Genomic DNA, 15008 nt, shown 5'->3' on the forward strand with positions numbered 1-15008 from the left:
TGCTAACAGTAAAACTACAGTATACCTTTTTGTGATATAGATGCATATATATATAGCGAGAGGTGCACTACTGGGCATAAAACAGAAATGCCAGCCTTGAGACACTAAAACTGAGCTTATTTGAACAAAACAAGTTCTCACAGGACAACGCCAAGAGCGTTGATCCTCTCATCATTGCTCATCAGAGAGCAAATACTCTGAAAACAACATTAGCCAAGGGACTTTCTGGACGTGTTCTACCAGATGAGACCCACTCTTAGCATAATCGATCAGAAGCTGTTAGTGCTTCATGCTCAGACCCAGGAACTCAAGCTTTAGCCTGAATCCTTTGTGGAAAGGACCTTAACTTCTTGCAGTTAAAAGTAACTGATGGCTGTCCCCCGCGCTAAGCACTCCCATCTCTGATACCGGATTAAGGAACGCTGGCTCACAAACAGCTACGCAGAGCTCCCCGGCGCACACGCAGGTTCTGATCCCCCTGCCTACGGGGGATGGCCCGGGGCACTGTCAGCCCCCCGCTCCCTCGCCATGAGGCCCGGCAGCCGCACAGAGCCGGTGACACCCCCCCCCCCCCCGTACAGCGCTGTGCGGAGCCCGAGCCTCGCCGGGCCGAGCGGCCCCAGGCCTGCGGGCGTTCCCCCGGTCCCTGGGCCCACCTCCGCGCACCCCGGAGCTCCCCGTCCTGCTCCGGCCGCCGCCGGACTCCCCCGGACGGCCTCGACAGCTCCAGCGGCCGCTTCCGCGGCTGGGCCCGCCCCTTGGCTCCCGGCATGCGCGGAAAGGCTGAGCCGGGGGAAGCGGAACAGAGCCGGGGCTGCGGCCCGGGTCCTGCGGGGCTCAGAGGGGACCACGGAGCCCAGCGTCCCCCGCAGCCAAACGGGAGCGGTTCTGAAATCCACGGTTGGAAACGACCCGCACAGCACAGCCACAGAACAGGGTTTGGGTTGAAGGGAGCTTAAAGCTCATCCAGTTCCAACCCCTTCCACTAGAGCAGCTTGCTCCAAGCCCCTGTGTCCAACCTGGCCTTGAACACTGCCAGGGATGGGGCAGCCGGTAACCACCTGAGAACAGCCACTGACCATGATTTCAGCCTCTCAACACAGTATTTGCTGACCACACCTTCCTGCAATATTCTCAAGAAATCACTGATCCCATACCACCATTTTTAGTGTAACTTAAGAAGGAATCTCTCAAACTTTCCATTGGATAACTAAGTAGTATTGGTCTCCTTGTTAATTTTCACAGTAACCACACAGATTAAAGGTCACTACTAACACACAACATACCCCAATTTACATCATCATCTCAGTAACTATTATACTTACAATTGAAGACTTTGTATCTCCACACACAGCACGCATCAGGATAAATATTTTTCCAATTCATTTTTATTTTGGTTTCCACTGTTTACAGCATTGATAGAGAAATAATTCATGCAAATTTATCACCTTAAATACAGCAGAGAGAAAACTCACTGGTAAGAGTAGTTCAAAGAGCTCCATCAACATAACACAATGAGAAAAATGAGTAGCAGCAATAAGATAAAGTGCATTTAGCTGACCTTCTTTAATAAGAGTTTGGGGAAGATTTGGTTTGGCATTCCTGTCCTAAGGAATAGCTTATCATTCTTTACGAACATCAGAAGAGAACAGGCTCCTTGCTGGCAAGTGTTTGTTCCTCCACCACTCTGAGTTAAAGAAGTACAGCTCCATTCTGCTGTACAGGAATCCAGCTCATAGGCCTTTCTGTTAAAAGTCTGATTGTTGATACTCAGGCTTCTAGGGACAAAGGTTACACACACACTGAAAACATTCCTGCCTCCCATGTTAGCAGTTTTGCTTCTTACAACTTTCAAAAGTGCTTCTTTCCCCGTTCTACAGGTTAGGTTTCAGCACAGCAGTGGCCATGCCTACACCACCACAACCTGAACAGTTGTGGGAACACATACACACACTGGCTAGTCTCCAGATTCTAAGAGCCCCTCAATCTCTCTTCCCTTTACAGATCACACACTGGCTTAAAGATCAGCTCATTTATCAGATTTCCCCTAAAAGTCTGATGAAAAGATACTACCACATGCCTTTAAAAGCAAGCTCAGCATTTCAGGCAGCCTACAACTGCTGAGCAGTGGTACATCTTCCTCTTCCCCTACCTGGCACTGACAATTTCCTGGTGTATTAGGGATGTGCTTAATGTTTTAGCTCAACAGCACAGCACACAGCCTGTTAGAGCTCTGTACACGATAGCTTGAGAGACCAGAAATCTGAATTTATTCACATAATACCCACAGCAGAGTAACAGTGGATGATTCCACTTACTCTGGCATACTTCACCACAAGCCTAGAGAACACATTTCCAGAGGTAAGGACTCAGATTTCTTCCTTACTCCCTTTTGGATCTGATCTAAGATGTATTTATGCCCTGGTGGTTGCCTGAAGAAACCAACCAAGGCCAAGGCAGCCCTCTGATGAAAACAGCTTTTCAGTTTGGGTTGGATTCAAAGTTGTCTGCTGGAAGTGGAATGTTTGCTTCCTGCATTCCAGAGACTGAACAAGAGTCTCACTGTCAGCTCCTACATGATCAAGATACTTCAGGTCTGACTGCAAATCTCAAAACAGCCTAAAGTACTTACTGACATTTTGCTATTTTTACTCCCTCAAGTATCAGGCAACTGCTTCTGAAACTTCTGTGACATATGAAACAAGGGACTTGTCACAGGCACATATATGCACACCTGAGCATGAATGAGAAATCCTAAGGCCAGCTGATACCATCTGAAAGTGAAAAGTCTCACTGTCAATAAGAAAAAACCCCTCACTGCTAGCAGCTCTGAACTCACCTGGGACCTCCTCAAGGAAACCCCATATGCTCTGAAGTCTGACACTGACCAGATTTGGGTTCTCACTAACCTCAGAACTACAGGATCCGATTCTGGATTCCTCAGACATTTTGTGGGGGACCAAAAGGTTATAGCCAACACATGGCAAAACACCCACCAAGTGGAAAAGAAACTTTACAACATAGGAACCTGATCCTGGTTCAAGTAAAATTAACGGAAATGTCTCCTTTATCAATTCCAGCAGGAAAAGACTCAAGTCCTTACAGTTCCCAAATCTGACACTCCAACTTCAAAACTGCTCCAGGGCAAACCTCCATGATTAATTTAAGCTATTTGCAAATAAATAATGTCTTTAAAAAAAATGAGTTGCTGTGACCCATTCTTGCCCTGGCACAACATGGAATGGACAGGTCTTCCCCCGCTCCAGAGGAGCTCCACTGCCAGCTCATTCTCATACTTTTAACAGAAGAGAAACAAAATCAAATCATATTACTGCACGGACTGTCACATCCTATGGGAACTCTGCATGAAGCAAAATCTCTTACAGCTTGTAATCCTCGTGCTGTTATTGTGGCCAAATTGTGGTAATGGAATTCCAAAGGCCTGCTTCCAGAAACACAGCTGTGTGTTTCCAAAAAAGAACCCCACAGTCATCAACTGATCTCATCAGATAGTTCATACATTCCATCAACTGAGTGGTTTTCCCTATTTCTCTTCCTCAACAAGCTGCCACATTCTCAGCACCACCCCCTTCACAGGACCTAGTTCTGTCCTTGCAGACTATCTGTCCACAATATGAAATGGGCTAGACTGAATATTAAGTTGTTCTTAACAGGAACAAACTAACTCCAAAGACAATAAGTTTACCAAAGCAAAATCTTAGTCCCTCTTGCTCTGGAAGAGAAATGGGTTTTGTTCATTGGTTTAAACATCCTGACAGTAATAAACCTTTCTATGAAGGGACACGGTGATTCTCTGTCATAGTCTATAATAACGGAATATTAACCGAGGAGAGAGGCCTACATGGGCTATAAATGCATTGTGAAACCATCGTTACACCTCTGTGCAAGGGATCTGGGTTTAGACAAACTGCTACTTGTCACACATACATAAACTCGGGGCTTGGAAGTCAAAAGCTCTACCTTCATATAGTGAAATGAAGGAGTCTTTAAAGATGTGTCAGAGTAACTTTTAGCCTGATAAATATTTGGTTTCAACTTACTACTGTACTTGATTTTGCTTTTAAAAGCCCCTGTGAATGTATGAAGCACACATTCCTTCTGAAGTAGCCTGGTCTCACAGGAAGGAAAAGAAGAGTTACCAACAGCTAGTGTTTAGAGGTGGGACACAGAACAGGGAAGCAGACTCCTATCGTTCACACAGCAACTGGAAACAGCAATAGGCTTTTGCCTATTCCCTTCAGGGAATTCCATCACCCACCATGTTCTCTGCAGTAATTAAGAGAGCACTGAAGGGAAACAGCATTGGTTTTCTGTTCTTCCCATACTATCTGCTTTGCTGCAGGTACTGATGCGTGAACATGTTGAGCTCGCTGTCAAGCCAACCCGCTTTATTCCTGCAAGGACAAAAAGTCTCCATGAGGTGAGCAGAACAGCTCAAGCCCATCTGAAAGAAGCATGACTCAAATGAGTCAACAGCCAGGCATGGAGAGGAGTGCCAGAGGTCCATTCCAAACCACCACTACCATCCCCTCCCTTCCTCAGGTCAGGACCACTTGCTGACTAACAATCCCTGGGCACTGAGATTCAAACAGAGATCATGGTCACAACTTCACATTGATCTTACCACGTAGATAAGGAATGTTTGGAAAATTCTTTCCAACAACCTTTGCAGGGTGAAGAAAAACATCAAACAACTGTGTACAAAGGCAAAGGTGAGGCTTTTTGCATAATTTTGTAATAGCCTGAAGGAGTTTGTAGGGGCAGAGGAATGCATTTTGATAAATAGAAAGGAACTGCAACTCCAAATCAAAAACAAGAAGGAAAAGAGGGTTTGCAAGACAGAAGATTTAAATGGCTGTCAACAGTACATGGCAAAGTACAGAGGTAAAGGGAACACGATGCAGCAGGGAAAGATGCTCATGCCTGCACATCAAACGCTATGATGGAAGGACTTCACTCAGATACACCCTAATCTGAACATTTTGGGGTAATCCTGTGAAAAACAACTGTATGCAAACAACTGCATAAAGGGGATAATAAAAATCTCACCTGAGCAGTTTTGCTTTGCTCTGCAGTGAATCCAGAACTTCAATTTTTTTATTCATGGCAGAAATTTCCTGCTCAAGATTCTCTCGTGTGACATCCACTTGCTGACACAAATGAGCAAACGTTCCAGCCAGCTCTCTAGGAAACAAGAAAAGTTGGATAAAATGAGAAATAAATCAAGAAGCAAATTCAAGGAGCAAATCCCTTTGACATACAGTGATTGATGATACAAACTCAGATGTTCATCTGTCCATTTCTGCCCAAGAATATGTCAGAGCACCAGAGCAACTTGAGAGGCAGAAACACATTAAGACTAATGATCAATAGCACCCAAATACTACATCAGTGATTCAAATTTTCTTTTAAAACACGTTTTTAAATCTGGAATTTAAAATGCAGGCTTATCTTATTTTAACAAGGAATACCACTGAAAAAAAGAAAACCAACCCAACAGTCAAACAATAGAACTAGTTAAGGTTTTGGCTGAATATAGGAAACTCACTGTTGGACTTGGTGGCTGCAATTAGAACCTGTGTAACTGACGATGAGCTGCAATTTCTCACCAGCATACTCTACAAACTGTCTCTTGAAAGCTCTCTCCTTCGCTTTCGTGGTCCAGGTGAGGCGCTCATATACATAAAGGAGCCCATAAAGGCCTAAAGAGAGTGCAATCAATCTCCAACCCACAGCCTTCCAGACCTAAAAAAAGCAGAAGGAAAACCAAATGACATGATCACCCAGGAACGATGCTGACTCCTAACAGTGGTGCCCAGAGTCTTGTGCTTATATTCTAGGCACATGAAAACAAGGCAGATAAATAACCCTGACTTGCCAGAGCTTTCATTGGTCTGACAGCAGTCTGCACACTGGTCAGATGCGCAGTCTACAAAATAAACCTACCTAACGTACACTACTGGGGCTCTGCATGGGTTATTTCTTCCAGCACATTTAAATTACATCTGCAAGTGCAAACGAACTTTGTCTGGTTCACAGGATCTCTGTTTTGGAAGTAAAAAGACATTTTTAAGTGACCATCTCCCCTTTGAGAAATCATCTGCCCCTAGACACTGTGACTCTGGCACTAACGAAACTTAAGATTCTTCCTGCAAGAGGAACTAGAGTCACCAGCTAAGTTATACCTCTTCTGTCTCCAGTTTGGGGACATTTAAGGTTCAAAATATCCATTATTTTCAAAGGACAGAAAAGCAGGAAGTGCCAATTTGCTCTGAAATAAATTAGGCATAGGATTTCAAATTAAGTGCTCTCCTCCCCTTCCGGGAAGATAAACACGATCAGAGGCTCTTGTTATTGTGTCCTAATTCCTCTGTAAATGGGAAAAGAAAAATACTGATTTTTCTTTCATTCTTACAAAACAATCAGAGACTAATGCTTTTGTAATGTACTAGAAAGGGTTACCTTCACAACAAGCCTGGCTCCAAGCCTAACTATTACGCAGAATAAGCTCAGTATTTGTACTCAAATGGAAGATATCAAAGGGGAATGTATTTCACTATCTGTGATTTGCAAATATCAACAGGATTCAGCAGTGCAAGAACTTTTATAGTCAGTGCTCTCACTGTATTTATATAAATACTGCTCAGATTGCCAACGCACCACACCGCCAACCACGATGATCCCCATGGAAGTTCTGGAAGTCAATGAGGCCAGTCCAGTCACCATCGACACCATGAGCTCTTCCTGGGTCATAGAGCCCTGAGGCAAAGGAGGCAGACTGGGATTTGCTGGTGTTAAAGGGCGTTGAACCTAATTAGACAAGCAGTGACAAAACAAAGTACAGAATAAGAGAAGGAAACCACTGCCCTTCCCACTAAAGACTTCAGCGGCCACTGAAATGATATTGTATCTATCCTAACCATACAATGAGGTGCCTTACCTGGTCATTATAGCCCATCAAGGCCCGACGACCATTCTTTGGTCCCAAAAACCTGTTCACCAGCATCGTCCATCCAAGAGAGAAATGGAATTCTATGTCCTCTTGGAAGTCGGCACAAAGCTTGTCACAGTTCAGATCATAGCTGAGCATGAAGCACTGCCGGGGAATTAACATGTCTATCTGGCCCCGCAAAGAGACTGGGAGAAGGGGTTTTAAACCATCTGCACAGACAGAAGACAAACACGTTCAAAAACCAGCTACTGAGTTCTCAGGAATTAGACTTGTATTCTGTAATCAGGGTGGTTATGGGTTGTTCCATCCTCCGCAGCTCTTTTTCTTAGTACCTTACACTTCCTAAAGCCAAGCATGTTGCAAAGCACAAGATAAATCATGAATTACTCTAAGATTCTTATTTCTTCAGATCAACTCAGAAGGAGATCTTCCCACAGATCCTCTTAAATCCTTACAGGTAGCTGGTGAAGTTTACAGTTTAGCAGTTCTGGAAAACAGAACCTAATGGCCAGTTCTAAAAATGAGTAAGCACCGTATTACTATTAAAGCTTATATTCAGACAGGCACCTACTTAAAAGTCATTCACATTTCATTAGGATTTTGGTTGGAGAATCTCTCAAGCTTCCAAAGTCACAGTTCCTCTCTGCTATGAGGATTAAGCTGGTTGTATATATTCATTAGCAAACCACTGCACAAGTTCAGACAGAGTGGAAAAAGCAGGAGTAATTAGTCCTCTCGTAACAGCACTACTAATCAAGAGGGAAACTAAGATGATGCTATCATCAACTAAGACATCAGACACCAGATTAAAGAGAAACCCAAAACATCTACCTACTTATTTTGCACTACAGTTAAAGGAAAAAGCAAGGGCAATGTTGCCTGCTGTACTGACCTATCATTTCTTGCTGCATTGTCTGCAGGGAAGCAGAGATTGCGTTGGAGCAACGATCTGACATGTTACGGCCCAGGCCTTCCTCAATGTGTTTATGTAGCTCCTGACAAAAAAAGGAAGAGTTGTTAAGCTTAAAATAACCATAGGTAAGATGCAGGCTGCAACTGCTAGAACTTCCCAGTTGCAAAAACCCTCCCAGAACAGGAGCACACATTCTGTCTGCCCACTATTCTAATATTAATTTCATTTTTACCCCCATTCTTCAGTGAGAGGAAAAATCAAATTAAAAATGTCACATGTACTCTAGTCTAGGGAAAGTTCTGTTTGATCTATGCAATGTGATACATCACATGCAACAATTTATCACTGAGGTTATGAAAAAAATACAATCTATTTCTTCATTTTTTAATGGTTTGTTTTGGTTTTTTTTTTAAATATGTTCATTTTTTAGAAGCTGTCCAAACACAAGAGACATTCTAACAAAAGACTGTGCACAATATGAAGAGCTTAACTCGTATCCTGTTTGGAAGAATGTTAAGCATCTCGATGATCTGGCACAATTAACGACTCAGAGCAAAAAAGAAAAAAAAAAAGACCTCTTTAAATTGCTTCAGGAACCTGTGGGAAGCAAACATCACTTATACAACCATAAAATGGTTTGGGTTGGAAAGGACCTTAAGATCATCTAGTTCCAACCCCCCTGCATGGGCAGGGACACCTCACCCTAAGACCATGTCACCCAAGGCTCTGTCCAGCCTGGCCTTGAACCTGGCTCCATCCCTGGCCAGAGGTGGAGCGTTTACCAGTATCTTCTGGCAGCCTGTTACACTTACTTACACTTTTGTAAACTTTAAGAACCACTTGAGATGGATGGAAGTCTGCTTGGTATTCATCTACTAGCACTGAGAGTCGTCTGATTTCTTCTGCCATTGCATTTGACACCTAGAGAAACAGCACAAAACATTTCTACATACTCTAGGAGAGACACAAAACTAACACTGAAGACACTCATCTCTTAGTAAAGCACTGCTGAACACTAGGCACAACTGTGCCACACATTGTGTGCCAACTGCAATACTGGTGACTTGCAAAGAAGATGGCTGAGGAGTATGTAGACTTAGGTCTTCTGTAACAATGCAAAGACTGAGGCAGTGCAAGACTGAAAAATTAACAGGCCTTTTCTGAATGCTCATAACAGCGAAAATAACATGTTACTACCAGCAGTAAGACTGACATTATTCTAGACTGAAATACGGAAACCTACCTGAAATATTTTAGTACCTTAGGAAGCATTTAAGACTGAAATATCATAGCAGAAATAATCCCAACATTAATCAAAGTCTCTTTGTTTATTTAAAGCATCTTATACAAGTCTCTCTGAAAGTTTCCCCCGAGTATTTTCCTTTTCATTTTAGTACCTCAAGGAAAGAAAAACAAACAAAACCTGTCTTCTGAAAGCATTCCTTCCCTTCTGATCTCTGACTCTCACATTTCTAGTACCTCAAAGCATTGCCAGCACTTTGCATTTTTCCCACCATGCTGCAGCTGTTTCAGACAGTGGTTTTCTGCAGCCACTCCTCCTTACCTGCCTCTCCACTTCTTCTGTGATCTGTTTTATTTTCCGCTTGTAGTCTTGAGTAAGGAGCTCCAGCTGTTTGTCAATAAAACCTAACCGCTCCTGTCGCTCCTCTCGCATTTCCAGACAGTAAACTCTGGGGGGAGGTAAAAAGGGAAAACTGCCCATCAGAAGTCAGATAAATGCATTTTTGATCTACAGATATCATCTGAATTCCAGAAACAAGAGAAATTCTCCTGTGCAAGAGCAAAATGTGTCAGTATCTACAATACATTACATACCCGTGGCACAGGACAAAAAAAAAGAGGTTCTTTTCCCAATACTTTCTAGTTCACCAGAAGCAAGACTACTGGTACATGTTCTTCCCACTCCCAAACATGTAGTATTCTGCTTTGTATATTAAATCCTCATATTCCTTTAAATTACTCCCAGAATATGGTGTTATGCAAGCACCAAGGCCCAGCTCTCCTCACCGCTGTTCCTGGGCAGCGATATGCACAGAATCCATGATGAGACGAACATCTTCCGCAATCTGCTTTGCTCTCACCGTGTGCTGCTCAAACTTTGTTTTTACTGCTGATTGTGAGATACATTCCTGCACACAAAAAGCAGCCCAAGATTAGCCACAGGCAGACGCACAGTAACACTATTTCTCCTCCCCATACAATCCATTTGCAATACATGGTCCCACTCCATGTTTATAAAACTCTTATCCCCAGTCCTTCAGGAGTAAAACCTAAACAGAAGGTTGGTACACATAATGCTCACCTCAAATCTTCTCTCGAAGTTCTGAAACTCAAACATTCTTACTTGAAATCCATCTGCCAATGCTCCACCTGAGAGAAAGTACAGAACAACCACTTAAGTTTTTAGAAAGCAACCAGATGTTGGACATCAGGAAATGCTCCTACTTTACCTTGAAGCCAGTGCAAAAGTGCTGCTAAGCCACCTCTTTGGTTTTGACTGCTCTATTAATAATCTGACCCACCCTAATTTCTTCCTTTTTTTTTTTGAACAAGATACAGAATCACAGAATGATTTGGGTTGGAAAGGACCTTAAGGTCACCTAGTTCCAAAAAGCCTGCCATGGGCAGGGATGCCTCACACTAGAGCATGTCATCCAAGGCCCTGTCCAACCTGGGCTTGAACACTGCTAGGAATGGAGCATTTACCACTTCTCTGGGCAACCTAAGGGTGTCTCACCATCCTCACAGTAAAGAATTTCATCCTTATACCTAACCTGAACTTCCCCTGTTTAAGTTTGAATCCATCACCCCTTGTCCTATTGCTACAGTCCTTGATGAAGAGTCACTCTCCAGCACTCTTGTAGGCCCCCTTCAGATATTGGAAGGCTGCTATTCTCCATTTTCTGCCCTGTAAGAAAATGGAAAGTTTCTGTTAGCTTTCCTTACCTCCTTCTGGCATCCCTTGAGCCTTCTGAATCCTGGCATTGAGCACTTCTTTTGCTGACACAAAGAAAATGCGATCCCCTGCCTGGGCTCGATCCACTACACCCAGCTCATCTACTAGGAAACTGGTGCACCTCTCCATGTGCTGCCGACGCACCTGAGGGACAAACAGGATAAACCCCACGTGCAGTTAAATCCACTTTACATTCCGGCTCTCCAAGGTCAGGTCACGCACCCTGATGCCCTCTGCTGGTCTAAGCTATTCCTAATAAGGAGTATCTTTGCTGCTTGATGGAATCTTCCAGAGGTTATCAAAGTGATCCCACTTCAAAAGGCTGCTGTGAAACTCTTGATTTCCAGCTCTGAATTTAAGAGTCCTGATCACTAGTCTATACTCCTTCTGGTTGCCACTCAAAGGTAATAAAAATACAAACTGTAAACCACATACAACACTATGATTCTACTCGCAAGGACCAGAGTAAAAAACGGACTCCATGCAAACAGAAAGGATTTAAACACATCACAAACCTCTTCCATGTATTCTGGTTCAGAGGCAGATGCATCCCAGCGGTTATTTAAAATAAATATATTGGGTCGAGACAGACGTTCATTCACCTTGTGAAAGAACTGTTTCTCCTAAGCAAAATGGAACAAAACCTCTTCAGTTAATACATCAATGTTTTTTCTTAACTTTTAGCCAAATTCACTGAACAAGTGGACTTGCACATACAGTTTGCATCAATGTTGATTCAGAATTTGCCACCAGGACAAATACATCAGCATCTAGACAGAATTTGTCAATCCAACTGTCCAGCTCTGTGGTTACATCAATGCCAGGGCTAGAAATAAAAAGAGAAGAGAGATTACTATGCTGTGGAAACAGCAAAAAATAGAATTAGAAAGGTTAGGAGATGTGTTTTAGCTTTTCAGGGCATTAATTTCCCATGTTTGAGCTACACTGTGCTGAGGTCACAAACAGTACAGGCTAAAAGGCAATACCAATCAAGAGAAACTCTGACTGTTAACTACAGGCAAGTAACTTTAGTCCCTGTCAGAGCCTGTCAGAACAGGGTTGATTTCCTTGATGTTTGTTAAATTAGTATTTGAAGACATTCTTGTAATTAATATGTGATAAGCAGGAAAGGAAAGAAAGATATTTCTCACCTGTCCATCAGCACCAAGTCATCCTTTAAGAGAGGACATTTGGAATTGGGCCACATTACGCTGACTAGGCTGCCAGCATTCAGAAGTTCATCTTGATGAAGGGCATGAGCCAGCTGGTTTACTGTCTATTAAAAAGATAGATCATTTATAACATTTCCTGCATGCTAAGACCCATTAACACAGTTACCTCCCCTTCAGGGCTCTTCACAGACAATTTCAGATAAAACCCGACTCTAAATCACTTTCTCCTTGGGAGGTTTTCCACATAAAACTCACTTGAGTTTCCTCATCAAAAGGCATCTGCCTAGTGAGAGTTTACTGTCAGGAAAGGCTACCAGGATTACCAGGAAGTCTTGTGCTCTCTCTGCCAGTCATACACAGCTCAGAACTTCCTGAGTCACCGTTCTGGTTCCCTGCTATCACTTACAAATACAACCGATCATCTTTCTCACAAAATGAAAACATTTCACCCTGTAACTTGCTTCATTCCTCCCTTCCTGCACCTAACAAAAACCTGTTCTTCATCTCTACTCCTTTAATGATTAAATAATTTAACTTTGAAGCTTATTCTTAATGCTTTAAATTTTTTTGCTCTTTCCTTTTTCTGGCACTTCTGAAGAGCTCTTCCCCTTTCCCTTATGCTTAAGGAAATCATACCTTAACATTTTTCTTTTCCTCTGAGCCTTCAGTAAGCAGGAAAGCTTCATGTCCATCTGTCCCCTCTACACGCAGGAAACAATTAGTGGTGTGTCCAATTCCTGAAGGAAGGACCTTGTCCCATAGCATGGCATTTATCACAGTGCTTTTCCCATTGCTTGTCCTGAAGTCAGATTAAAGAACAGTAGAGCTAGGCTTCTGAGACTTGGGTATACTCATTTTGATGTTACAGAAAGTTCCCTAAACCCAAGTACTATCACAAGCATTAATAATTTCAGTGCCAGAGGCAGCTTACAAAAAGCTTTTGTTATTTGAAGCATACTTTCAAGTTGAAGAATTACATGCTATATTTGTTTCCAATTTACAAGAGGACTAGCACCAGGGACATGCCCATTACAAGCAAAAGCTGGAGCATCAGTGTTTCTATAAATACTTTTTCCTGGTTACAGTTCTAAAGATGGCAGCTGCTTTACTGAGTGGGGAGTGTAGGCAGCAAGCACGTGACTCACCTGCCAAAAAAAGCAACTTTCATGTGTCGCCTTGCCAGCACTTCACTAATGCCATTCACTTTCGACAGGTAGCCTTTGACTTCCAGTACCTGCTCTTCTGTGGTGACAGGATCAAGCTCTACATTCTTGTGTGTGTCTAAAACCAAAATACATCACGTCTCTGAACTGCAGAAGTCATCTGTCTCACTACTCCCCATGATGTAACACACATAACTAAATGCTTATCTGTGTCCCCAAGACTGTGTGGGCAATCTTGACACATGCAATTACACACTGGGGTAATTTTGCACCAGTTTTTATCAGCTGGTCTCTTTTGTGTAGCTAATAACCATTCTCAACCTTAGGACTGCCTTGAACAGTACATAGGCAACACTTCAAATATGCCAACACCCTTAAAAATAAATCTTCTGTCCGTAACTTTAGCTGCTAAAGCCAATTATTGGCATATGCCATGTGTCACTTGCAACGTGTCTAGGTAAGAACTGAAAGAAACATAGGCAAAAAACCCTGAAGGGTCTCATATAGCTTAAACTCCCAAACAACATAAAGAACAAGCGTAGCTCACTAACTAGCTGTCTCCTGACACGCATGAACTTGTCAGCTTGAAAATATGAACCCTGAACTCCACCCAAACTCAATAAAATAATCTTATTATAAATATGATATATAAACAGTGTAAGTGTACAAATAAGCACAGGTCTAGCGGTGTCGTTTAACTGAATGGGGGGGTTTGCTGTGTGAGTGAAGCACTGTTACACACCTGCAGCTCAAGAACCCATCTTACCTTCCAGGAACGAGGAGCTCTCACTGATGTACGCAGCCAATTGTTCAAAGATACCATTGATTTTCTTCTTTGCAGTGACAAAATGTTTAAGTGGAGAAGCATTTACCTCAGCCATGTGTCTTTTATCCTTCTTCACTGCAACTATTGACTTGGAACGAGTAAACAGCAGGGACATTGCGCTACTGGGGAAAACGCAGTAAATAAAGGTGGCTCACCAAGTGAGCTATCCAACTCCAACTTAGCTATCCAACTAAGCATCCCACCAAGAGCTAAACACACGCTTTAAAAACAGCCTTCTTACACAACGAAATTGTTCTATTTCCTACAACTAGATATTACTCATAGATCAGAAATTAATGAAGAAAAAAGCAATTTTCCTCCTCCCTCCCAATAAACAGGCACCTGGTGATCACTGCTCCCCTTCCTCTGCTTACTTTGAGTTTCGTTTTCACCAGACAGGCATGGTCAGCTCGAGTCCCTCTTGAACGTGAACGTCTGCAGGCCCTTTACCTGCCTTCTCCCTCGCCCGGGCCGAACTCCGTCCCGCAGCTCTCCCAGCGACGCCGAGTCCAGCCTGTCCCCCTCCCTGCGGCAAAGGGACACGGGGGATGAGGGGCGCAGGCTGCCGAGCTCCGTGCTGGGCCGGGCTGTGCTCTCCCGCTACCGCAGTGACCAGGGACCGCTCTGGGCTGATGCTCCGGGCGGCCGCCATCGCCTTCTCCTCACGCACGCCTCAGGGGGCTGGCGCGCACGACCGAAAGGCGGGAACCGGCCCCTCTCCCACTCCCACCACGGAGGGGCGGCAAGGCCATGCCCCGGAGGCTCCCCCGCTCCTCTTCCCTCCCTTCCCGTGTCCCTGCCGCCCGGGAGAGCCCCGCCGCGGCCCCCAGCGCCCCTCGGCCGCCAGGCACCGCCCCACCCCACCGCTCACCTTCAGCGCACCGCCGCCATGACACCCCGCGGCACCGTCACCAGCCCGGCGGGGGGAGCGCGCGTCATCGGCGCGCGACGGGCGGGCCCTCCCGCGGGGCACCATGGGAGCCG

The 15008-nt window shown here is 44.1% G+C and overlaps 1 protein-coding gene across 1 annotated transcript; it reads right to left on the reverse strand.

Annotated features, from left to right (window-relative positions):
- Positions 1-1372: 1372 nt before the first annotated feature.
- On the reverse strand, positions 1373-14623 carry MFN2 (mitofusin 2). Its single transcript, XM_061450060.1, has 18 exons — positions 14399-14623; positions 13965-14143; positions 13181-13316; positions 12672-12834; positions 12015-12139; positions 11581-11689; positions 11379-11486; positions 10854-11007; positions 10210-10277; positions 9915-10036; positions 9451-9577; positions 8703-8807; positions 7866-7968; positions 6962-7182; positions 6682-6831; positions 5570-5766; positions 5071-5205; positions 1373-4415 (listed from the first exon to the last, which is right to left on the reverse strand). The coding sequence occupies exons 2-18, from the start codon at positions 14137-14139 to the stop codon at positions 4346-4348; spliced, it is 2268 nt and encodes a 755-aa protein (XP_061306044.1). The 5' UTR covers positions 14140-14143; positions 14399-14623; the 3' UTR covers positions 1373-4345.
- Positions 14624-15008: the final 385 nt, after the last annotated feature.

This window comes from Pezoporus flaviventris, unplaced genomic scaffold, assembly GCF_033815535.1.
Source record: "Pezoporus flaviventris isolate CSIRO_AGI_PZ_B2104156 unplaced genomic scaffold, CSIRO_AGI_Pfla_v1 ptg000009l, whole genome shotgun sequence".
NCBI lineage: Eukaryota > Metazoa > Chordata > Aves > Psittaciformes > Psittacidae > Pezoporus > Pezoporus flaviventris.

Excerpts from the sequence above, each read along its gene's own strand:
- MFN2 (XM_061450060.1), bottom strand. The coding sequence starts at position 14,139 with ATGTCCCTGCTGTTTACTCGTTCCAAGTCAATAGTTGCAGTGAAGAAG. Across the intron at positions 8,808-9,450 it reads CAGAAGAAGTGGAGAGGCAG|GTGTCAAATGCAATGGCAGA; the intron begins GTAAGGAGGAGT and ends CTGTTTCTCTAG. Across the intron at positions 5,206-5,569 it reads TGCAGCCACCAAGTCCAACA|AGAGCTGGCTGGAACGTTTG; the intron begins GTGAGTTTCCTA and ends CTTGTTTCCTAG.